This window comes from Lucilia cuprina, chromosome 5 (assembly GCF_022045245.1).
Source record: "Lucilia cuprina isolate Lc7/37 chromosome 5, ASM2204524v1, whole genome shotgun sequence".
NCBI lineage: Eukaryota > Metazoa > Arthropoda > Insecta > Diptera > Calliphoridae > Lucilia > Lucilia cuprina.
Window position 1 is genome coordinate 61,554,525 of NC_060953.1, and position 27,866 is coordinate 61,582,390.

The window sequence follows — 27,866 nt, forward strand, 5'->3', positions numbered from 1 at the left end:
TTTCTTGCGATAAATTTTTGTTATTTTTTCAGGCGTACTTAAGTTAAGATAAAAAGATTGATAACGTAAAAAGGTATAAATATATTTCATTACAAAATTTAACTTTTAACAAGTTCAGAGAACCAGTTGAAGATCCCCCCTTTGCTTTAAGATTGGTCAAAAGTTCTGACTATAATTTTATAAAAATTTTAATTTAGCATTTCATTCGATTGCCATTTTAATATTCTTCTATAGACTTAACAAAGAAACTCCAAAAATTTCGTTTAGAATAAAATTTATTTAGAAGTTCTTTTTTTTTTTGATAGTAATAACTAAGTAACTCTTTAAAGTAATGTGTACAATTACATTGATGTTAAACTACGATAATAAATATTAAACAATTTTTTATTTTATTTTCATATATTTTTCGCTTCATCTTTAAGGTTTTATTATTAATTATTGATTTCCAAAGTTCTAAAGTGTTTGACACTCAATATCACTAAAATAAAATAAAAATACTTTTTTTCTTTAATTTAAATAGATTTAATAACTACATGCAATCATTAGAATTTACAATTTCAATAAAAGATTAATATTACGTTAAATAGTGAAATTATAAAGAAAAGAAAATTAAACGAAATTAAAATTTTACAAATTACACTTACATTTAAATACATTATTGTGTTAGTAAGTATAAAAGAAATTGTAAAATTAAAAATATATATATTTAATTTTCGTAGAATTTGATTTTCCTAAAGGTACTTGGAATAGCAGCTAAAGTATTTAATATTAAGGTTTAGCTCAAGACAAGATAAATTTTATTTTCAATGCTTAAAATGCTATTTAGCATTTAACTATATTCTTTTTTATTTAAAACTTTTTTTATATCATTAAAATATTTTTTCTTTTTAAGCTGTAATCTGTATTTATAGTTTATATTTGTAGCTATGTAACTTATATTTGTATGTATTTTGTAAATACCTACTAGACATTTTCTATCTGTCTTCAAGTACATGAGTTGTTTATGTAAATGTAAGTTTGTATTGTTCCCAACCTGATAAGTACTCAATCACAACAATGACTTTTCTATAAATTTGTATTTTTTTCTGATTTTCATTTTGTTCAGATTTCACTTATAAGTATTAGAAAATATAAGTATAAATTTTGTTTTGTATCATTTTTTTTAACAAAAACAAAATATGCTTATTTTCCATTAAACATATTTTTTCTTTTTCTGTTATAAGTATTATTTTTTTTATTATTTATACAAACATACAACTTACTCTTACTTAAGGATATAAAAAAATAGAATAGTTTTTTTGCTTCTTTTTTACCTAAAGACAAGATATGGTATTTAAAACCATTTATTAGAATTAAAACATTTTCGTTTTTTAGTTTTAAGTTAAATTTAATACTTTAAGTACTGGATAAAGCTCACAAAATATTTAGTTTTTTATTTTAATTTTTTTAAATATAATTTGTTATTTTTACTAGAAATCAAAGAAAAAATATATATTTTTTATTATTGTTTAAAAAATAGATAATAGTTTTAAATGTTGTATACATAAGTACATTTTAATTACAAATTATTTATTAATATTATTGTATTATTTTAACTAAAAAAAATTAAGTACTTACATAAAAAATACTTTTGCATAAAATTTTTTTCAGCTGATTTTTATGAAGTTTAATTTAACATTAAGTAGACTCTAATATGGATTTAACAATGAAACAAATAACATTATTTATATTCCTATATAATTACATAAATAGTTTTTTTTTTTTTTGTGCAATATCTTCTTAAATTGTATATGAAGTATTCTTCTCTATGCAGGAATGGTTGCCTCTTCGTAGAAATCTGGTTCATCTTCATCAGCATTAGCTTCATTGCCATCCAACTGTAAAGAGTAAATATGAAATTGGAATAGTGTTGGTTATAAAGTTTTTTGTTTATGTAACAAATGTCTTTAATAGGACATTTTCCCTGCTATAGGCTGCTCTCAAATGAGCTTTTTCGTACTCTGTTGTATGCGTACGTATGCATGAACATTTAAGTCGGAGGTCCACACTACGCGCCTTCGCGTCAAAGCATTGGTCGCTTTTCATACCTCCTTCGTCTTCTACGCTTCAAGTTACACGCATTATAAAAAAGTTAACAAAACCAATCAGTGAACTAATTTTTTACTTTCTGCTCTTCGCTGGTCTATAGCTTTGACTGCAGGTCAGTATATGGTCCAAAATTTAGATGTCCATACTCAAGACTAAGATTTGTCTAAAGCCAAAACAAAGGGCAAGATCTACCAACCAGTATATAACAAATTCTATACATGTTTATAGTGAATGCCTACCTATAGCCATGACGATATTTTTGTATATAGTCAAAATTATATTTCAGTCCATACTTAAAACTGTAGATCTTTGATCAGTCTTTAGTTAGGGATATAACTTTGTCTATATTTAAGACTAGAGATCAGTTTATAGTTATTCTACATATAATGAATACTATATGCTAATCTTTAATCAAGACTATAGATCAGTCTATACTATAAATCTGTCGCCAATCAAGACTGTTGAACAGTCTAAACTCACGACTAAAGATCAGTCCATACTGATACTAGTTCAGTATACAGTCAAGATCAATCTATATTAAAAAAAAACATTAGTATGTAATGAAGACTACTACATAAGTCTATATATAGTCCAGTCTGTAAGTCAGTCCATAGTCAACACTCCAAATCAGTCTATAATCAAGGTTATATATCAACTGCAAATCGGTATAAAACCTAGACTATATGTACATAAATATATATTATGACCTATATACAAAAATAAAGATCAGTATAAAGAAAAAAAAAACTGATATTAGTATATAATTGAAACTGTAGATTAATATCTTTAAATATTTGGAACGATCTATAATTAATATTATGGGCATATGTATGTATTTTAGTCGGCTCATCGGTCTGTCCTTCATTATGTCTGCCTACTTGTTAAAGTTTTAACTTCTTCTTAACTGGTTATTACTACTATAACTTAAAAATTTAATGTATCTACATAAGTCTGTAAAATATGCATTGATTGCATACATACATGTATATTCTTGATTTTACAAATTTATCTCATTTCTATGTTGAAATATAATAAGCATGTACCATATGTACCATTAGAAAAGAATATTGTTATAGATACTTACTGCTTGCATTTCTTGTGGCTTATATAAAGCTGCCAATCTCTGCCTTATGGGCACCATCATAATTAAAAAGAATGGAAAAGCCAAAGAGATTTTCGATGATTTCACAGCCCATAGTAAGACCAAACATAAAACTTGTATAAACGTAAACAAATGCATCTTCCATGTAGGAACTCTCTTCACATACGGAGTGGGTGGATAATGTTTCACTGGCATAAAGAACAAACGTATTCTGGAAAAGGAAGAATTTGGAAAAAAAGTGAAAGAAATGAAGAATAAATACCATAAGGCATAAACATGGGGGAGGGGGACGAAAATTGAAAAAAAGGAATACACATATTTATAGCATAAGTACAACATATTGTGATTGTTTTAAGTAGGCTTTAAACACTTGTGTGCGCTATATCATTAGTAGGTACAGGTAAGTTGTTTAATTTTAATCTTATATCAAAAGTCAAACGATTTGTTTGCTATGGTATTTTAAGTAGAAAAAAATTTTAGTTTTAAAAAATGTTTGTCAATAGATGAATAGAATAATTTTTACCTATTGTAGCGAAGGGTGTTTATATTTCGTTACAATCTCTATCAATTTTTAAATCTAGTATTTAGGTTATGAGTGTATTTTCTGCTTATAATCATGATTTTTAATTTGGTTTCATGTAAGTGTATTGAAATTGAAAACGTTCATAGCAATAACCAACCTGTACTGAAAGCAATTAAATGAAAATTGAAAATTCAAACAGAAGTTTTAACGAAAACTGCTTGCCATAGCCATTTAAATTTTTCACAATTAAAAGCTTCAACGCCTTTGCCATATCAATGATAAGAAAGGTTTCACAATCTTTTTTTTCTTTAAACTGAACAAAAATTAAAATAAAAACGAAATTCGTTTCCCAAAAACTTAAAATTTGCAATATAAATTTTTCTTATCATACACGTATGATAAGAAAACATTAACAAAAAAAATTGTAATTGACTTACCTTTCGAAGAATTGCACTCCACTCATTGATGCAATACCCATATAAAGGAAAACACCAAATAACACAGCCATTGGTATGAGACGCAGCAATGGTGCCATTGTTACTGAAAGACCTATCATTAAAGCAACAAAGAAACCCGATAGTCGTTGTTCCTTAACATCAATTATACGTGGAGATTCACCAGGAGCATGTGTTCTATTAAATGTAAAATGGTAAATTTTTATAAGAATTTTTGAAGGAAAAATATTTTCAATTATTGGAGTTTTAATGTAGAAAAGGGCATGTGTGTAGTTTTTCTTTTAATTTAAACGTTTTTTCCGATAGTTTTCTTATCTTTTATGATGACTTTGTCACATCGTTATTATGTTCGGGAGGTATTTTTAAATAACAAAAAAATTCAACTAAAAAAAATTTAAAATCGTATCTTCCCTTAATTACACAAGCTTTAAATTTCTATAGGTACACCAAATTTCCCGGAGTTAAAATCACATATATATCTGCAAATATACATACATGGATGTCCGTGGCTTTTCTATAGGAATACCCCTCAAATGTGTTCAGTACATTAGACATTTCGATTGAGAGGTATTCCTACATTGAAAAGGCAGTTCCTTGTGATATTCTAATATATATGCTCCCAAACCCAAACATTTAAAATAATGAAAAACTTTAGCAATTCCATTTCATTAAAATAGTCCAAAAGAAAACAAAATTTAAAACTTACCTTGACATAATTGTCAGAGCAGAAACATGCGCCACTGAACGCACTGTAGCGGCGCAATGCCAAGGCATGCCAAAGAAACCACAGAAGGTATTCAGGCAACACAGCAAAACAATATCAAAATGAAGTCCTGAACCTTTCTTTAGACCACGTTCTGGTTTATCTACAATCAATTCCGAAATATGTGATTCCATAAATATCAATATATACACTAAGATTGCAGGTATTCCGGCCATAAAGGGAATCCAAGTTTCAATGGGACCCAAACTGATCAACCAGCCACGAGTGGTAGGATCACTGGGCGATAAGCCTTCTGGAACACTTAATTTCTCAGTATAAACCGCCGGTATAAAATAGTCAACCATTACAAATATTGTAATGGCTATAGGTACACCAAAATCGCCTAAAGCTCTACGAGCATTACGGCCCAAAAAGTGTGAGTTGCGGAATAATTTCAGGTAGTAGGCTACGGTAAAAGTGCCCAATGTTAGAATTGTACAAAACAAAGCTGTGTTGGGCATATTCATTTTGGCATTACTGTTATATTCTATATTTATGGTGGCATTCGTTGCAGTTTCATTGCCATTGATCGATTCAGTGACATTGGAGTTTACAAAGTCTAAAGTAGCATTAAGGCCTAAACTGGGTGGTGGCAAATTATAATCGGCTAGAAGCGGATGATTCTTATATACAGACACTAATTTCATAAGAGTTTCTACGATATAGATTAAAGTAATAAGAGCGGAGAAAATTTCCTGGGTAAAACGTGTTAGCAGGCGCACATAAACGCTGCCCTCGAAGGCTGACACCAATATGGATATAACTGCTAACCAAATACCAATATAGGCTCGGATTGTTAAAAAGTTAATGTTGTTTTCTTTGCAAAAATTATTTAAAGCCTCATCGAACAGCAATAGGGGACCAGTGGTGCCTATTATCACCAAAGGCTGACCGGCTAAACTATGAAAGATTACTCCCACAATTGAGGCACTTAATAATGTCTCCGAAATGCCAATAAGATTTTGAGTTTTTTCCGATGCCAAGCCACCAAATGTTATAGCCGTTGAAAGACAAGCAAAGTACATGAATACGGTGGCGGCCAAGGTCTCAGTGTTCAAACCATCCAATATATCACTTTTGTACATGGGCAAACGACGTTTGAGATCATTGCGCAAACCACCCCAAAGTCGGTGTGTTTTCTCTAAAGGACTTGGCTTTTTCTTATCACCATCATCGTCACTAGAATCTTCTTGCTTCTTCTCAATGGCAGCTTTCAAAACTTCCTTATGCAGAATGGCTTTATCTTTCATCTCCTTCTTAACTTGCAAAGCTTTGTTTTTACGCAAACGAATCCAGTCTTTTTTAGCTTTCAGTTCCTCGAATGGCAACAAATCGTGGCGATCCCAATTACCAGGCGGCAAGACAATAGAATCATCCAAAAACTCATTAATGGCGGAGAGTAAATCTTTGCGATCATCTGCTTTATAAGCAATGGAATGAAACGATTCATTGGCCATTAGAGTAGCTATAGAACGACCGACTTCATGATAATCCAAATCCAAAGTGGGTGGACCCAATAGGATGAACATAAAGCGTACGGGTATGGGAACTTCGGTAAGACTAGGCATAGGTACACCCTCAGCCAAACGTACAAAGGCAATGGTGGGTTGTTCCAGGAAATCAACTGCACCCACCTGTTTAAAAACAAATAGTAAATAATTAATTGTATTTCTTACTGCAACATGGCTAAATTAGTTTCCTTTAAAACTTACCAATACTGTGGTGGCCTCTGCACCATGTGGTATCCTCTTAAGTATAGTATCATTTTGTAGTTTCTTTAAATCTTCCTGGGATGAAGAATACAAATCATCTTTCATATCAATTTTCAAATCATTGCTCTTTTTGCTGCCACCAATTTCCAAGGCAGGCATAATTTTAATTTTCTTATCATCGCCCGAAAGATTCTAAACCAAAATTAAGATAGAAAACAACAACACGTGATTAATTATTTAAAATGTTATTTTAGGTTAATTGTAAAAGCTAAATAAACTAAACTCATTTCACATGCCAAACAATATAATAGAACAGAATAGAATAGAATAGAGTCTACTAACAACAAAAAGCTTTAACAATTAAAAGCAAGAAAATAAAGCAGAAAATAACCATTTATCATTATTATTAAAAAAGATAGACACAAGTTAAGGATTTTTTATTCAATGTTTAAACATTTATGTACGTATATCTATTATAAGACAGACAAGGATGTTAACAAAAACAAAGATTTTTTCTTGGTAGATAAATACAGCAAACGAATACAGCAAAAGCAAATCCGAAGATATTTTCTTCTATTTAATAATATTTACAAGGTTAAAGGTGAAAATTATGTGCTAGGTATGGTTGACTTAATCTGGATAATTTTAAAAGGGAAATCGACCCAACAACAGTTTAAGTACATTTTGAAATGTTTAAAATGTTGTGTAAATAGCCTAAGAGAGAAATATTTAAATTTTATGTAAATTTTTTTTAAATATAAATTTTTACATAGTTCTCTATTATAAGGTTTAAAATCAGTCAAATTTTATTAAAAAAAAAAAATATTATGATTCGCCTTATCTGTAGTATAGAGTCTGGTAAATTTTGAGCTAAGTTAGTTAGTTAGCCATCGGGCCTTTTATGTGCTCCTTAGCAGTGCCTCAGATGGGAATCAAACCCACCAACTCCGATCTATCAGACTAAAACACTCACCTATCGGAGGCCATACTCGATCTTATTTCTCTTAGTTTGAAAATTTTCTAATTATGACCGTTCTTCGTACCAGATTAATAAATCGTTCAATTTAGATTTCTCTCGCGAGTAAATTTCTAAAACGCATTTTTTTATTTCTTATTTGTAGTAATTTTCTGTTAAATTTGTTGATATCTCTTGTAAGAAAAATAAAAAACAAATTGAACAGATATCTCTCATGAATTGTACACGAAAAATTAAGAACTGAAATAGAAATAGTTTTCGTGAGTTGAAAAATATATGTCGTGAATGTGGGTTTTAAACCCACATTCACGACATTCATATTACTATTGATAGTGTTTTTTTGATAAAACAAAAATGGTTATGCATATTTTCAGTCGGAAAACTTTCTTATCATGGGCCAAGAATTTCTGTGAAACACGTAGAATAGTAAAGACATTTTGAACTTATTATATGTAAGACCCTTCAGGAAAACTTTTGGTACTCTTCAGTTTATGTAATTCTCAACTTCTATGGGAAATCTATAAAAGGGGTTTTTATGTAGCTTATATATGACATAATAATTTTAAAAAACATTAAAAAACTAAAGATCTGTATGATAAATAGCTATTTAAAACTAATTACATCTGATCTTCAATATAGTCATTTAAAGACCTTCATCTGAAGTACGTACATTAATTCATAATAAAATATGTCAATAAACAAAATACAAATGTCATGCTAAATACTAACGACATTAAGTTATGATATGGGTATAAGGGGAAGGATGGTAACAATATATGTATCTAAACGGGGGAGGAAGCGTTTCAAAAAACAAATTTTGTTTTATATTCATTGATAAAGAGATTAAAAACTCAAGTAGTTAAGAAAGCTCATCAATAATATAGAAAACGGAACAAACATAAGTAAAAATGTTAGAGAAAGATCAAATTTAATTTAAAACATTTACACCCAAATACGATAACGTTGAATGACGGCGATTTGTTGGTTCGACTACAATTGCTGTTGGTGGTGCACTCAGAGTTTCACAAACAGAGCGTCGTGGATGTGCAATATTTGGATGTAGACGATTTGCTTGTTGTGGTTGTAAATGTTGCTGATGATCATGTCCCATCCATAACAACTTTATTTTATATATAATTTTATATGAAAGATTATATTTTTATATAATTGTGATATGTATGTGTGAATTTTGTTTTAAATGAAATTTGTAAAAAATAATTTCCAATATTAAAATGTTTTTTTTTTTTTTTTTTTTTTTTTTTTTTTTTTTTTTTTTTTTTTTTTTTTTTTTTTTGTATATTTAAGAGTTTTATGTTTGCATATGATAGTGATTTGGAAGAAGAGAAAATAAGTTTAAAGAATAAAAAAAGTTATTTAGTATATTTTTGTTTCCGTTCATATATCATAAAGTCTTATTATTAATGTGAATGTTAATGAGTTGGCAAAATTAAGAAGTCTTAAACAAAATGTGTCTACAAGTTAATTTTACTTTTCTAATTCGGAGATTGCATTTAAGATAAATAACAAATACCTATAGCATAGACCTATAATCAAAATGATAGTCTGACATATTTTTAAGATTATATGTCCAGACTTATTAAATTATTTATAAACTAGTATAAACACAAAGACTAGTTACTTTAGGTCCTAAAGTGACTATACCTTATCTAAAGTCCATGACTTAAGACTCATCTATAATTCACATTATATACTGATCAATAGGCCGGACTATAGACTAATCTATGGTCCAGACAATAGACTCATCTATTGGTCAGACAAAAGGTTAATCTATAGGCCAGACTGTTTACCGATATAAAGGTGTTAATAAAGATTGTTAGTTCAAACTATATTTTGATATATATGGATTAGATTGTGGACTGATGTACATATATAATTAGCTTAAGAATGATTTCCACTAGACAAGCAGATTAAAATGTGATTTATAGCACAGACTAATAGCTGATCAAAAGACAAAAATAAAGATTTTTAGTCCAAACTCTATATTGATATATGTCTACCCTGAAAAAATAAAGAACTTCCAAAAAAGTGAAAAAGAAGTAGAATATACTACTTTGAAGTACTGAGAAAAACCTGAAGAAGTGATGATTTTAATACAGATTTATCGTAGGAGGGATTTTTATTACATTTCATTCCAAATTCACTACATCTGAAGTCATTCTCAGAAAGTAACTTTTATGTTCTTTCTTGGAAGTTATTAGGAAGTGACAGTTGAGTATTATAGAATACAACTAATTTAACTTAAACAAAACATAAATTACACGTATTTCTCAATCAACTCAAAATAAAACGGGTTTAATTAATAAAATTCAATACAAAAAAATATACCTTCATATTTAAACAAAGTTGTATTTTTTCACTTCATTGGAAGTCAATAAACATCACTTTCTGTGATGCTAAACAAATGTTATTCTTTTGAAAGTACTTCGTTTAATTTTTGATGGGTAGAATGTGGACTATTTTATAGTGCAGACTTTAAAATGATTTATGGTTCATAAAGACTAAACTTCATTACAATATGTAGACTGATCTATAGTCGAGACTGTAGAAAATATTTTGTAGTACAAACAATAAAATTATCTGTAGACTAGCTTATAAATTTGTATGTCATATCCATACATATTTCGGATGACCTTGAACTATACTATAGAATGATATGTAGTCCATAGGATAAATTCATCTATAATCCAAGCAATACACTGATGTGTATACTGAACTATAGACAAAAGTACAGTTTAAACTATAGACTGTATATTTTCTAAATTTAGTACTTATTGACACATTTTGGAGTAAGTACTCACTAGTAAACAAATATTTAAAATATTATAGAAAACTTTTGTAAAATTAATAAATTGTTTTAAACTTAAACTAAAAAAAAATTGTTGAATTTTTAAAAGATATATTTTAATATTCTTTACATATGATATTTATAATAGTCGTTTATTAAAAAGTAGAAAACACATGTAGTTAATGTGATACAAGTAACTATAAATTACAAAAGAAAACTTAAATAAAAACTGCGTATTTACAATTATTATAAAAAAGCCAATTAATTTAAAAGCCAATTCAATATGTAGATAAGTATATATGTACGATAGATAAACTTATACGAGTTTATATGATAAAATAAAGAAAAAGCAAAAATATGCAGAAAATAAAAAAAAAATATTACAATGATTAATGATAGACAGCAAAAGCATGGAAAGGAAAGTATAAACTTTAAAAAATAAATATTCAAATATAATAAAGTATGGTATATAAGTATGTAGGGTAAGTATACATATATACTACATATGCATATTACCAAACATACACCATACTTTACCATGATAATCATCATACATCAATAAATTGTAATGATATGGAGTACGAACATGTAACAACACAAAATCAAATAATGAAAAACAAAGAAATAAAAACACACCAGGAAGGATAATAATAATAATGAATTTACGATGGCATTTATTTGACAAGAGAGTATGCATACATATACATATGTTTGTATATTAAAATGATCATAATTTAAGAAAGGATTTATAAAACCTACCTGTAGACTGGTGTAACTGTTGTATTTACGTTTCGTAAAAGGAAAACCATTTTGATGTTCATTTACATGGCGATGGCGCAACAGCAAAGAACGTAATACAGATGGTTTGTCGTCGGAATTAATTAAATCTTCAATAACCATCTACCAAAAGAAAAAAAAGCATAAATAAATTGGTTAATTGTATTGAGTATTTAAATTTTAATAATATTTGTTTTATGGAAAATTATTCTTTCAGTACCTGTTCAACAACACGATATGCAACGGCTGGTAAATCTTTTTCATTTAAATCCAACAGAACTACACCGGTTTCTAGACAACGGCGCAAATTAAGTAAGGAATGAAATGAAAGTGAAGCTACGTGAGGTTTGCCCCAACGATCGGAGCCCTCTTGAACGTCTTCTTCATATTTGATCCAACGGGCTGTTTCTTTCCATTCACGATCCTCTCCGGCACCAATAAGTTCATCAAGTTGCACAAAAATCTAAATATTTGTAGAAAATGTTAATAGAATAGAAATAGAACAGTCAATAATTAAGACTAGTGTAGACTTAAAATTAGCCTACACTATAGACTTATCTATATCTATATAGTTGACTGAGTGTGATATGTTGATCAATAGTTAAAATTTTGAACCGATATATTTTCAAGACTATACTGATCTATACTACATACTGATTTTTAAGTATAATTTAAATGTACCTACATTTCACACTACACATTTTCTTATCTGACCATAGACAAATCTATAATTTCAGCTATTTACGATCTTCATTATCTATATAGACTATAGACTTGTTTATTGTCTAGATTATAGTGTAATCAGCCAATAAGCCTATGGAGTGATTTTTTTATTGATCCTATGATCTATAGTCCAGACTTATATATAGTTCAAACTATACACTTATCATCAATTATAGCTATAGGTTGATCTAAAATTCATAATTTATACTGATCTTAGATCCGATCAAAATAAATTTCTTTAGACTGATGTACTGTACACACTATAACAAAACAAGTTTTTTATTCAGTTTATGGACTGATCTGTAGCTCAAGCTTTAAAGAGATCTATAAACTAGGCAAATACTGATCTTCAGTATGAGCTAAAAACGAATCTATATCTATAGATTTAAATGTAATTAATATCGCATTCATACCGAAAATTATTCTTTTCAAGATCTTACCTCATGTGGACTATGATCAAATATTTTCTTCGCCTGTTGTAAGCCAGCTATACTGATTTGTGGTAACTCTCTCAGTTTAATCGATGAATGATGAATTTTATGCCTTCTCAATGCTCTGGGATCATCTGAACGATGTGACCTTAATTCATTAAGATCCGCTTCCTAAGCAACAAATAAAAGCAAATAAATTAATTAATCAAATAATTTCAATAATTCCAAAAACAATTATTAACCTGGGAGGCCTTCGGAAATGCCTTTAATTATGTTTTTTTTTTTTAATTTTTAATTGTTTTAAAAGGGAAAGGCATAAAGTACAAATATTTACAAATAATAATAATAGTAATAATGGAATTATAAATATTTATCTAAATTTATTACAAACATAAATATAACAAAAGCTAAATTGTAATAATATTTACCTCCAAAGTGGCATCTTCCGGTGCTGATATTTTACGATTGCCGGCATCGCCGTTTTCTTCAGTAACTTTTTTGGCTTCCACGCTGTCTTGATGGGAAAATTTGCGTTGTCTATAATACTGATGGCGGCTGAAAACATGTTCGAAAAAGTAAAAGAAAAACAAAAGAACAAAAATTAAATAAATACAAAATAACAATCATTAGTTAAATCAAGTGTACAGAAATTAGAGTGGCCAGTCAACTTATTAAATTATTTCCAAAAGTTCCGGAAAATACCCATGGAAATTTAAAGAGATAAATACCATAATATGTACAAAAATTTGTCAAGAAAATATTTCTTTAAAAAATTCCCCAAATCTAACATAAAACTTAGAAATCTGGCCACCCTGCTTACTGTGTTTTTTATTCCTCATAATATATTTTCACTTTTAATATTCTCATTAATTCTTTACCTTTTTCTTCTTTTACGTTCGTGTATATTATCGTTGGGTTGTTCATCATAGCTTAAACTAGGGGGTGTAACAACAGTTGCCTTCTTCTTACCAAATTGTACGTGTTTTTCATCAGCCGAATTATCCTATAAACATGTTGTTATACAATTATTTTACTTTATTTTTACTTGCTATTTTGTAACACATAAGTATTTAAGTAGAATTTTAAATAATTTTATAGGACGACACCAAAATCAAAACAAAAAAAAAAATAATAATAAATTATTTAACAAAAACATACCGAATGATCACCATGCCCAGCACGTTCAGAAACTAAGGGAAAATCTTCTGGTATATCATCATAATTTTGTGCATTTGATGAATCATTATTGTGTTCATATTCTGAATCTTCTTCAATATTAAGATCGCTATTTAGATTTTTTGTGCGATGTACTGAAAATTTAGAAAATTAAAATATATTAGATTTTCATTGATATTTAATGAATTGGTTTCTAATATACATATATAACTAAAATATATACTATTCTTAATTTCTGAATGTCGTAGAATATATAGACTATTCTATGTCTATAACTGTTAATACTATTATTCTACAGTTTAATAAGTAGATAAGAAAGTTCATCACCCTATAGTTAATACTTTAGATCAACCTTAAGATGAAACAAGTTATATCGGTCTTAAATATACATCAATATTTATAATTTCATTTAAAACTATAGATCTGTATATTAAATTATACATATAGGCCAGTGCTTTTTACTATAGATTAGTCTAAGGTTGAAACCAAAGATCAGTCTATAGCTTAAACTATAAATCAGTGTGATGTTATGACATTATATCAATCTAATGATCAATCCACCCTCAACTCCTTGTAAAACTCTATCAATCCATAGCTAAATAATTGATTCATGTGTTACATTGTAAAACATACATTTATAGTTATACCAGACTATATATGATGATATAGATCAGTATATAGCGAAGACTATAGGCTATATAAATGAGACTAAGATAAATCTATATTTATATGTATATGTAGATGAAAATATTGGTAATTGTATAGTTAAGATAATAGTAAGTATACTGTACTTGAGACTTTTTACCAGACTGTCGTTAAGACTACAGGTACGTCTGTAGATCATTCAATAGTTTTTTCTATAGATCTTTAGAAACGCTATAGATCAGACTATATGAAATGCGAATACTTGACAACATTTTCTTAGGGACGATGTTTTAAGATGTCTGCAGAAAACATTCCAGTTTTTGAGATAAATATATTTTCATTAATATTGAGTTTAGTTTTATGATGAGATTTATGTGCTTTAGATTTTAAGTCTAGAGTGGATTATGTGCATATATATTCTATGAATATATTGAAATCTTAAATTTGGTACATAATGTGTCCCGTTTTAAAAGCACATTACAGTTTGACCTTCACTGATTTTTTTTAAAATAAACTTTTAATAAATATGAAAAACTTACTAAAAAAAACTTTTTATTCTAGTATTTCTTTATGATATACTTCATGTTCTCTATGATGATTACTAGACTCTATTTCTCATGGTATAGAATACTTACGAAGTAATAAAGTAGTATAATCCCTATTACTCATTTTGTAAATTTTAAATAATCTGTTTAGTTTTGTTTTAAGAAATATAATTCAAAAACATTATATTATCTAAATCTTGTTTAAAATCGTTTACTTACCATTTTTAGGTTTATAAGATCCAATTGGATTTACCGTATCTTGGAAAGTGGTCACATCAAATTTTTCCTTTAATGAACTTGGACCAGCGAAAACTTTTTCCATTTCCGAGTCCAAGAGAACTTCATGAGGATCTTCATTTCCACCAGACTGAAATTAAAGAAATTTTGAATAATATTATAAAAAAATATATCGATACTAAAAAATTCTTTAAGTGTATTTTCTAAATATATGTCTTAAACAATTAATTTTCAAATAAAACAAATATTCCCTGAATAAAGTGTCCTTTCATACAAATTTCAGTTCATTGACACAAATACAATGAGAGTGAATTTATGGGTAAATATTACAGGTAAATGGCGTTAAATTTAATACTTAGTAGCAGCTGTTCTAGTCATTTTATATACAAGACAAGAAAAATTATATTTTTAAACACTTAAATTGATTTTTTTATTCTTCGTATTTATGGTTTATTAATCTTTCGATAAGTTTTTCTTTTATTTAATTATTTGACTTTTTACAAGCAAATATATTGGCGCCTAAAAAGTTTTGAAGTTATAATAAAATTCATAATAATCCAAGTTTTTCATTTAATATGAAATAAAAATATACATAAGTGAGGTATTTGTTATTTTTGAAGGAAAAAGTTAGAGATTAAATTTAACACTTTAACCAAATTCTACTGTATTGATATTGATTACCAATACAGAATTACATACCGTTTTGAATTCCAAAGCAAGTGTATTAAAAATATCGGATTTAAAATATATGTAATTTCCTTTGTAACCATTTTAAATATATTTTTACTTATAATTACTACCACTTATGTAAACAGTTTATTTTTACCTATCAATCTTAACAGAATATGTACATGAAAGTAATTTACAAAGTCAATATGTACATTTTTGTTCGATTATTAAAATGAACAACGAACTTTTTTGTAATGACAAAAGGCAAAGACATGTAAGTAAATTCGGATTATAAATCAATCAAGAAAAGCATTTTTTCTTACAAAGAGAATTTTTATAATTTCGAATGCCTTTTTATTATCACTTTTACAAACATAGAATAAATATTATTTGTCCGAATTTGTAATAATAATAATAATGATGAGTCATGAAAACGAACAATTGAATTGGACAAGTATAAACTTTTCGTCATTATCAAATAATACATTTTCAGAGATTTTTCGTAATACTATTACAGTAACAGTTTTTCCAGAAATCAATTGTCATATACAAATTTTACTTCTTTCTTTTATATTATTCTGAACTGAACTAGAAGTGAACTAGAACTGAACTAGAACTGAACTAGAACTGAACTAGAACTGAACTAGAACTGAACTAGAACTGAACTAGAACTGAACTAGAACTGAACTAGAACTGAACTAGAACTGAAGTAGAACTGAACTAGAACTGAACTAGAACTGAACTAGAACTGAACTAGAACTTAACTAGAACTAAACTAGAGCTGAACTAGAACTGAATTAGAACTAAAATATAATTGAACTAGAACTATACTTTGAATAAAATAACCAAGTCGATATAAAGTATTAAAAGCTTGTCAGACATTAACATAAAACTATAATTATGATTATTCGAATTATGATAAGCCTTATCAAACGATAATCAAAATAATATTTAATTTTAACAAGTATGCATATGCAAATGTCTATAATTACAAAGTTGTTCCTAATTTTAATAGCAATTCAGCTATATTTAATTACTGTATCGAAAAATAAAGAAATGTAGTATATAACCCCCTCAACGACTGTGTAATTAATAACATTAGGGTTATAAAAATTCCACGGAAAATAAAATACATTATTAACATAAAATTATTAAATGGTTTTGTAAATAAAACAATAAAGGCAACAATGTAAGGCCTAATTTTGGTTATTACCCTATTGTGGTTATTACGTAGGTATGTATATAGCATTTTCAGCACTTCTCCCTATGATCGTACATATATATATGTACATATATACATATATATGTACGTTTATAAGTTTCTAATTTTAGTTAGTTTCACAAGTACCACAGTAAACTACAAACTTTTTTATTTTGTTTGTATATATAAAACATGACATTAACTATCTATCTAATTTTCTTATCTAGGTTTTATCCATACACACTCATGATGAAGCGCGGTAAGTACTTTTAGGCTTAAATATTATAAAAATTTTACATAAAATGAAAATAAACAATCAAACAAATGAGGAAAAAATAGTAGTGAAATTCTTTCAAGGTCCTTTTTAACATACAGAGAAATTCTATTGCTAATGATTGATCAAAAAACTTTTTTAACAAACTTGTTAAAAAAGGAGGAGGAGAAGGAACGAAGATGAGTGAAATTACATAACTATGCTTACATACATATATAAAAACAGAATCAATGTGTAAAAATAAACAACAACAAAATTTAATGATTTGTAAAGTAAAACTTAATTTGATGACAGTTGTTTTATGAGTTGTTACAAGATTTTGTAATTTTTTTTTTTTTCAGCTAGCAATAAACTTCATAGAACAAGAAAAAACTAAAATTATATTTTTAGATAGAATATTTACTGTACATTAAAGGTATTATTCATAAACATTATTTTATTTTATAAACGATTTATAAATCTTATATCGTATGGAAATTAAATGTTTTATAAAACAAAATGTTTACCCCCATTAACATTTTTTTGGAAATTTTTTACAATAAAATATAAATTTGAAATGAAAAGTTTAAAGAAAAAATCAAAAATGTTTTTTTATAAAAAAGATATAATTTTCTATAGAAAAAAATATAAAAATTGTTCTTTAAAGAATGATATTATATAAAATTTTTCTACTTTTGGATGAATTGGATTATTCAACAAGCACATAACATTTAACATAAAATAAGCAACAAAATACTTAATACAAGTTAATCACTGGAAATCACATCCCATTAACCCCTTCTAACCACATAATCTCTATGTAATTACTGTCATTTAAGTGACCAAAAAGAGAAACTCTTTTTGTATAAATAAAACGTAATGCAAATAAATTAAGCAACTGAAATAAAAGAAAAAGAAAACCTGACTCCCCTTTAAAGGTCAACTTGACTGCAGTAGCAACTCATTAATAGTAATGAAGTAATTAGGTACACATTCCAAACATTAAGTAGAAACTTGGCTCTATTCATTAACAGAATGTCTGTGTGATAAATGTTGTCGATAAAACAAATAATCGAAGATCTCAGAAGAACATCAGAATAAAAAAAACTAAAGAACTAGGTAATTTGGAAATACATGTGTTTTAAAAAGCCAAGGACAATGGATATTAAACGGCTAATGTTGATATATTATTAACATTTCTTATTGGATAAAATGTATTAATTATGTATGCATATTCATTTGTTAGTAAAACAATTAATTGTATTATTTTATTTTGGATATTTAAAAAGGTGATGGTTAATTAAAGGTGATATTAGCTATTGTTATTAACTAAAGTTAAATAAATTAGTCGAATAGTTTACTCACAAAATAGATTAACTAAAATAAATATATATATATATATATATATATATAATGCTATCATCAATCAACACACAATAACTATGAGCTCACTCAATTTCAAAGAAAATATTTTTTCGAAAATTCTTTAAATCGAAATTATAATAAAAAGTTTTTCTAAATATAAAACTTATCCAAATTTTCCTTTAAGAATTATGTTTATCGAAAAATCTTTAAATATAATAATATTATCGAAAAATTTCTACAAAGAGAAAATATATCAAAAATATGATTTAAAAAGATATTTTATAAAATAATTTCTATATAGAAACCAGATTTATTTAAAAGATTTTCTATAACGAGAAAATTTATCGGAGATTTTCTAAGAGAATATTTATCAAGAAGATAAAATTTATCGAAATTTTTCTACAAAGACACAATTTATTAAAATTTTTATTTAATAGAAAATAAATTCACAATTTACTATAAAGAGAAAATTTATGGAAAATTTAATATAAAAAATGTGTCAAAAATTTTATATAAAAAAAAAATTTATCGACAATGTTTTATAAAAAAGTTACCGAATATTTTCTGTATAAAGTAAATTTCTCAAATATTTTCTTTAAAAATAAATTTATCGAATATTTTCTATAAGGAGAAAATATTTCAAAAATTTTATATGAAAAGAAAATTTATCAAAAATTTTCTAAAAAGAAAAAATCAATCAAAATTTTTTATAAAGTAAATATTTATGTAAAATTTTTTTCCAAAATATTCTATAAAGAAACAAATTATCGAAGTTCAGCTATAAAGATAAAATTTATCAACAATCTTCTATGAAGAGAAAATTTATAAACAATTGTCTATGAAGGTAGAATGAATTTTTAATAAAATCGAAATTTATAGAATATTTTCTATGAAGAGAAAATTGATCGAAAAATTTTTTTATGAAAAGAATATTTATAGAAAATTGTAAATATATCAAATATTTATCGAAAAAAAGAGAATTATTATCGAAAAATGTCTATGAAGTAAATAGTATCGAATATTTATCGAAAGAAGAGAATATTTATAAGAAAATTTATATAAAGAAAATATTTATCAAAAATTTTCTATATAGAAAAATTTTATTAAACATTTTCCATAAAAACAAAATGATCAAAAAAGATAATTTTCTGTACAACAGAAAATGTATCGGCAATTATAAACAAAAAATTAATCGACAATTTTTTAGAAAAAAAATTATTTATAAAATTTTTCTAAAAGACAAAAATCATCAAAATTTTCTATAAATAGAAAATTTATTGAAAATTTTCTCTTAGTAAAATATTTTTTATATATTTTTCTGTTAACAGTAAATTTTAAAGAAAACAATTTAATTCTAGTAAAAATATGTTTCTAAATTATAAAAATAACTTAAATATTCCAGACTCTCCCATGTTTTGCTCACCCCACCCTATATGTATTCAAAACTTATGTCCATCTTTTATAATTTTTAAAGTTCGCTATAAATACAAAAGAAATATTTTTTTATTTATTAATAACAAAATCGAATGTCATGGTTACACCTTAAAGACATACTTAAGATTGCTCACGTTTTCTATAAGTATCAACAAACAACTTACTTTATTCTGAAGGACCTTTTCGAATTTACGTACATATCTCTCTTTCTTACTTTTGTTTTGTGGAACTGTCTGATAATAAAGTGTTTATAAATGTATGTACGACGCATGCAGGTAATTACGATTATTTGCTAAGGCTTATACTTCACCTACACGCATATTAAACTGGCGCTTTTTTAAATATTGTAATTTATTTTAAATAAAAAAATACTCTAAATTCTTAAAAAAATAATTCTTTGTTTTTCGTCTCATTAAAGAAATTAAATTTGTTTAGTATTTTATTTATTTGGTTCTTTTATGAAAGTGCCAACCTAATGTATATGCAATTATACATATATGTACATCAACGAATGAACATTGAAAAAGTAATTGAACCCATAAATATTATCAAGTTCAGTAGAAGTTATTAAATAACTAATGGTCAATGGTCTTTACGAGTTTTATTCCAGAAAAAAACTAATATATTTTCTTATTCAGAAACAGTTTCTTTTTGTAGTAAATTAAGTTGTATATTTTAAATTACAAAACTAAGAAAAAAATGTCCTGCTTAAAATTCAATGTTTATTATTATATTTTAAAAATATTTTATTTAATTTGTTATATCGATGTATTGCCAACATAAAAAAGTTCAATATTTTTTTATATTTGCTAAATCATGCGTTTAGATTTCCTTTTTGTGTAAGATTCATAAAATTTCTTTGATTTCAGGGCATAATAAAACAAATACATACATAAATACATACACACATATGTCTTTAAAATATGCACATTAAATAAATAAGTCTATAGTAAATACAAATCCAAATGTTTACCTAAGATAATAGTATTGAGGATTTAAAATTAAAAAATCCTTGTAGAGGTAAGAAAACATATCATTGGTTTATAAGCCAAAAGTTCTAAATCAGCTTTTAATAAAAAGTTTTAAATAAACACGTTATATAAAGATACTGGTCAATTTTTGCCCGATGTCAGTCATATTTATGATAATAACAGTTTATGACATCAATCACAGCAAAATTTTGAATCGCTTTTGAAAAGGACATTTTAAAATCGCTTTTGAAAAGGACATGGGTCAAATGTAGACCGGTTTGGTAATTTTAAATGTCATGAAAACTAAAAAGATAATGTTCTAAAAGACAGAGGAAAATGGCTCTTACAGGTGTACGGCTTATTTTACAATATGTTGCAAACAATAAAATAGATTTAAAGCATTACATTCTCTAAAGTTTACAATATTGGAGTTAACACATTATCCACTTAAGACAACAAAATATGAATACTAATAAATGTACATACCCAACAAAAACTTTCATTGCCAGATAAGGGGTTAAATGTATAAAAATAACTTAGACAATAGAATTTAATTCATTATTTGAACATTGTGATGTAAATGGAGGCAAGTAATTACCACAATCGCTTACAAGTAATGAAGAAAACTCAGCGAATGTAAAATGTGTGCAAAAAACGTATACAGCTTTTATGTCATTATCATGAAACTGACTAATGAATTAGAATGTATTAATATAACATATTATTAATAAGACGTTATTTAAGTACTTCTAAGTAATCAGAATTATATGTAGTAGTCATTGGAACGTATGTTAATAAGTAGGGTAGAAGGAGGATCACTCGCCATTAGGGCACATTTACAAAACCCGATTAACTATAAAACCAAGTAATCGATTTTATCACATAATCAAATTTTGTTTTTAATTATCTATCATTCCTGAAAGTTTTAAAGATTAATTTTTCATATGATGATAGGCAGACTTGATAAACTGTTTGTCAAAGGGCTGAAAAAATATTTCACTGCGTGAATTTTTTGTGCTAACTTTTTTAGTTTTTGAAAAGGAAAAAAATATATTCGTTTTCGATATAACAATTTGAAGCACGGAAAATTAATTAAATTAATTAAATTAACGGAAAATAAATTAAACTGCCCATGGGGCACATGCGGCAAATACAAGGAATCTCTGGGATATGTACATTAAGATGACGTAGGAAATATTGAAACGGCTACAACTAAAGTCTCAATATATTTAAGTATACGAATCAAGAAAACATTTTTGAGAATATGTATTGTGATTTAACTCCAGAATGACTCAAAAAGAGTGGTATATAGTTTTCCTTCTACCCTAAGTGGTTACAATTGCAAGTCATTAGTTACCTGGGTATATTTGTAGAGATTAAAGTAAAATATATTAATATTAGGTAAACTTTATCTTAAAATATGAAAAGGGTCCAATGATTATTATAAAATTTGAATTTGATTGAAATATTTTTAAAAATCCTATAAATACATATTTTATCAAAAAAACATGTGAAAGATTTCAATAATATAAAGAATTTCACCTTAGTCTTTTATTTCTAAAAATATTTTACAATATGTGAATGTAATAAAGCAATGATTGAAATTTTATTTTTAGGTATTTTCCCTTCTTGTTAAGAGGATTTTAGAAGGGGGTATTTTAAAACGCCGTAGCTTGAGCATATATTTTCTTCAATTGTTAGCGAGCTTGTAAAAAGCAATCATAAAAATCAATTTCCAAAAAAAAAATTGGCTTTAAGAAAGATTCGTTTTACATCTATTGCGATATTAACCTCTGCTTTGCCGAAGTATATATTTCTCTAGAAAGCTATTTTTTTAGGTTTATATTTTCTTACACAAGCATAACAAATGCCTTATGTTGAGTTCTTTTAATACCTCTTATCCATAGGTGTTTCATGAAATGTGTAAAATTTGTTTTCAAAAGAATACCTTCTAATTATCTTAAAAATCTTAAAGGACAAATAACAAAAATTTCATCTACACCATACCACAATAACATTTTTGTTATTATCTTGACAATTCCATTATAAATAATTAAAATTAATAATAATATATATTTAAGGACCAGAGAGAAATATTTTTATATATTTAATAAATGTTTGTTTATCATTTGTGTATTATTGAATTCCCAAAAGTATATATTTTGCGTGAAGAAATGTCTTATATGCTTGTTGGCTTTTATCCCTACTCAAGAGAAAATAAATAAAATACATATTTAATTTTTACAAAGAATACATTTTACCTTAAGCTAAGTAGAAATTTATTAGCTGAGGTAATGGTGGTTTGTTAGAGCAACAAATTGGTCCATTTTAAGGATGACCAAGGATTGGTATAACAATAAAAAGTGAGTGTAATAAATTTAAAGTAAATTTTAGCATGGACATATGTTATGTTTCTTTAAATTAATGCTTAAAGCAATCGTTACCATGAATTTAAGAGAAAATATTCCACATTGATTAAAACTAGCTGATAAGGCTAAAACTCCCAAACAAGAATTGCAATAAGTAGCTTAGTGTTTATACCCAACACCACTATAGTGGGGAGGGTATTATGCGTGTGTGCTGATGTTTGTTACACCCAAAAATGTTGGTTCTAGACCCACCTTAAAGTATACCAATCGGCTGTCCGTCCGTCTGTCTGTCTGTGTGTCCATGTAAACATTGTGCGCACGCTACAGATCGCAAATTTCAAGATACTTTGATGAAATTTGGCACATACTTTTTTCTTGGTTCAAGGACAAACACTATTGAAAATGGTCCATTATTTCACCTAGCCCCCATTAAATGATATATTATTTCAACAATAATCTGCAAAACTTAGTTTTATAATTTCTAATAATAAATCACTTATAATTTCCAATAATAAATCAATTAAAATCAACATAAATAATTTTGAAGTAGACGTAACTTCCTCTACCAAAATTTATAAGGATAGGCCCGTATTTACCCTTACTCTCCTATGAGCCCTTACTCTCCTATACGTAAAAATATTCCAAAGAACAAATAAAATGCTTTATTTTTTAAAATTATCCACTTTTTTAACATACTGACTGGTGTAGGGTATTATGTAGTCGGCAATTTTCGACTATACATTCATACTTGTCTCATGTTAAAATATTACGCTTTATTAGGATTTATAACTGTATTTTTATGTGTGATAGTTTACACGACAATAAAATAAGTTGATATAATTCTCATTTGGTTTATAACATTAAATGTATAACTATTTCAGTTTATATCTAGAAGTATATGCAAATTGTGTTAACTATTGTTTTTGTAATTCAATTGATTTTGTAATATTTGGATCATATTATGATAATTTTGGTGATCATAATATAATAACTTATAACAGTGTTATGATAAATAATAAAATATTGCAACTATATTTGATTATAATCACCCCTATAGCCAAATTGAAATTTTCATTTCCCTCGAAGGGAAAATTGATATCGCGAACTTGTTGTGAACAATTTATCCACAATGGTTGATTTTGCATGGAACAGCTATTCAATGTTTACAAAATTCCATCAACAAATTTTACAACAGGTGAATGAAAAAAGTGAAGAAAGATAATATATTACGTGAAATGATCACGAACTTGTTTTGATTTCTTGGTAGTTTTGCAAATTGTTTTGTATTCTTCGTCAAGATCATTTTTAATTGATTCTTATTCTATTTAATTTCTAGTTCGAATCGGATATTCGTGTTCTAAACCATCAATAAAAGCACACAACATTCTTCCTACTTTAACCAATAGATTGGCAGTAAAATTCTTAGCGAAAATCATGAGAAGATCTTTCGAAAGTTCGTCTTTTTAACTAACCGATTGAAGCATGAATAGGAATAAAATGAATTGTTTAATGTGATTTGCATGCCGGCGGCGTCGTTGAGCCATATTTTTTCGTCCACAATAGCGAACATCACGTTACTATGAATACATCCAGTCTATGTCAAAAATCCAAAGAAGATGGATGAAGTGTTTATCCGATTCTACGAAAATTGAATCCAACGTAACGAACTCAACCACGGTGGCATTTGATAAAGTTATGAATTAAGTCAAAGAGTTTGCGTTTACACCGGCTGGTCGTATGAGGGAAGCCTTTTTTCGTGATTCCCATTCACTACATCAACATTCACAAAAATAATTTTAATTCAATATTTTGTTTATTACAATTAAAGCAATTGTAATTATAATATTAATTACAGTTGATGTAATTGTAGTTAAGATATTAATTACAACTAGATTAATTGTTATAGTATTTTCGATTATAATTACATGTAATTCGAATTGGATATACTTAAAGTTTTCCAATTCCTATCATTATTTATAATTATGATTACTTTAATTGTAGTTATTAATGAATGCTTCAGTTACGAAGATCTTTAATAATATTATTTTTGATTATAGATCTGTCAATGATTTTGATGTGCATTTTATTTCAAAGTATTGAAAGTGATTACTTATAGAGATATATGTCATACATATTGCTACTTTCGAAGTAGTGATAATGTAGCTCTTTTGTAAGTACTTAATTTATATTATGTTTATAGGGCATCATTTGTTGGTTCTGCTTGAATTTTTTTATTTTTCAACAAATTTATAGCTGATTATTTTTTAACCAAAAGAAGCAACAACAGCAACGTAATCAGTTCATAAAAAAACCATATTATTTTTTACGTGTAAAATAATTTCTTGTGTCTTGTTTATTGCCTGTCTTTAAAAACACAGCAAGTTAATAAAAAAAAATCACATCTGGTGTTAAAAAAATAAGATATGTGAAAATATTGCTTAAATTATATATAGATGAAGAAAATCTGTATACAGACATTAAATATACTATACATTTATACCAAAATGATTGACATACTATAACTAAATTAAGTATTTAGTATAATTAAAAAAAATATATATAAGAAAATTATATTTAAATTAAATCTTGTACTTACAATTACAATTTAACAGCACTAAGCATAACTTTTTTTTAAATAATTATTTAAGAATTCTTTAAAATAACAATGAACAATATCTAGTTATAATTATCTGTTACTTGTTGTTTTTTTTTAGAAAAAAAAAAATCAAGGTCTTTTGCTGTTTGCAATCTATTGTCCTTCTGCTATTGTTGAAACCAACAAAAAGAAATTCACATCAATATCCACTTGTTCAGTTGTGTGTAAATATGTATATGCTTTTTTTCTTTATTAAAAATATAGGTGACTGTGTTTGTATATATTTTACTTTTTCAGATTTCCATATTAAATATTATATTAATGACCTTGGTTATTTTTTTTTTTTATTTATCTCAAGTTTATAGTTTAAAATTTAAAAATCACTTCAAATTTTTGTTATTTTCATTTATTTTATATAAATTTGAAAACTTTTCCAGCTTCACTCTGTAATTGTTCATGACAAAATCAAAAATTTGGCCTTTTAGCTTGGAAATAATTTAAACAAAAATATAAAGTATATTTTTAGGTGCGTTAATATATTTTAAGTACTTTTCGCTTTGAATAACTGGTAGATAACTACAACATAAAGGTATGTAAACATCACTTATACAATTGATACTTTCGCTTTTAGTCATGTTAATATATATGTACATACATTTGTCTAAATAACATATTCTCAGTCTTATTTTTTCATTTCTATAGTTTTACTCTTTTGCTGTTATCTTAAAACATATAAAAACATTTCCTGTTGATATGTATTAGTGTTTAGGTTATTAGACATTTTGGCGCTTATTTATTTACTTGGCATTTTATAGTGACAGACAAACAAACAGACAAATAGACAATCCCTCTTAGCACATGTCTATGTAAAAGCAGCTCTTCACAACACCAGCCACTTTCTCTTATAATTAGTTGGTCTATTTAAATACCAATTAAATGTGTTTTTCTTATTTTTTTAGTGTGTGGTATTTTTCCACTTCCGCTATTTTCCCACTACTGTTACAATTTAACAGAGTAAAAATTATAAAAAAATATGTCTCTACTACGCATACTCTTTAATTACAGCTGTTAAATAAGCCGCTTAGGAAAATATTCAAGGATATTTTTTCCGTTTATCATCATTTACGTTAAAACGCTCATATACATAATCTTAACATGTCATCTTTATGTGCTTATGTGTATGTGTGTGCAATTGTAGAAATGTAGGTCCACACAGTATAGTTTTCATTTATGTATGCGTAAATTTAACTCAGTTTTCTATATTTGTTTTAAAATAGTGACGTAAATAAATAAAATGCTCATGAACTTTCAACCTGTAGCTGATTTGTTGTTGCCGTTAAAAAATTGCATTTGACGAAATATTTTGCGTTTGCAGCGAAGCGTAAAACAATTAAAAATATATACATATTTTCATCGCTGATGAAGGGCTTATGATTATTAGTTTAGTAACTACCTACTTAAAATTTTAAACTATAATAAATTTAAAATATATTAATAAATACTTTTGAATTCTCAGTAAAAACAAGTATTAAATTCAAATAATAATTATAATTCTTTTGAGCCATGGACACACACAAAAAAACATCTTAATTTTATTTCATGAACACTAAACTTTTTTTTAAATATTATTGTATGATTGTTATAAAAGTTAAATATTAATCATACGCTCCAGTGGTAAATTTAAATATGTATGACATACATGTGCAAGTACATTAATGTAAGCACAACATGGATTTTCCATTTGAAAAATTAAAATTTAGTTAACTTTAAGATAATATTTATCATTTATTTTTTGTTCTGAGGTCAATATTTGGTAAACTGAATATGCATTTTATCCAATTATCTTGAAAATTGCGGCCTGTACCTTGCGCACAAGTTTTACATAGACAGCCAGACGGACGGACGGACGGACATAGCTTAATCGACTCAGAAAATGATTCTAAGCCGATTGGGATACTTTAAGGTGGGTATAGGACGAATATTTTTGTATGTTACAAACATCAGCACAAACCCAATATACCCTCCCTACTAAAGTGGTGTAGGGTTATA

The 27,866-nt window shown here is 26.7% G+C and overlaps 1 protein-coding gene across 7 annotated transcripts in view; it reads right to left on the reverse strand.

Moving 5' to 3' along the window:
• Positions 1-1,737: 1,737 nt before the first annotated feature.
• The window catches only part of LOC111675089 (anion exchange protein 3), a 59,560-nt gene continuing 33,431 nt past the window's right edge, over positions 1,738-27,866 (reverse strand). For 3 of the 7 annotated variants that reach the window (XM_046951970.1, XM_046951971.1, XM_046951972.1), the window contains 14 exons: positions 14,942-15,089; positions 13,515-13,666; positions 13,235-13,359; positions 12,785-12,911; positions 12,599-12,619; positions 12,366-12,527; positions 11,423-11,665; positions 11,185-11,325; positions 8,566-8,739; positions 6,644-6,835; positions 4,875-6,565; positions 4,151-4,345; positions 3,173-3,401; positions 1,738-1,877 (listed from right to left, as the gene is read on the reverse strand). In XM_046951970.1, the coding sequence (XP_046807926.1) occupies positions 1,806-1,877; positions 3,173-3,401; positions 4,151-4,345; positions 4,875-6,565; positions 6,644-6,835; positions 8,566-8,739; positions 11,185-11,325; positions 11,423-11,665; positions 12,366-12,527; positions 12,599-12,619; positions 12,785-12,911; positions 13,235-13,359; positions 13,515-13,666; positions 14,942-15,089 (3,672 nt within the window). In that variant the 3' untranslated portion in view covers positions 1,738-1,805. Of the gene's footprint in view, positions 1,878-3,172; positions 3,402-4,150; positions 4,346-4,874; positions 6,566-6,643; positions 6,836-8,565; positions 8,740-11,184; positions 11,326-11,422; positions 11,666-12,365; positions 12,528-12,598; positions 12,620-12,784; positions 12,912-13,234; positions 13,360-13,514; positions 13,667-14,941; positions 15,090-25,817; positions 26,091-27,866 lie in introns of those variants that run through there. The other 4 variants (XM_046951974.1, XM_046951973.1, XM_046951975.1 and 1 more) reach the window with 4 other exon arrangements.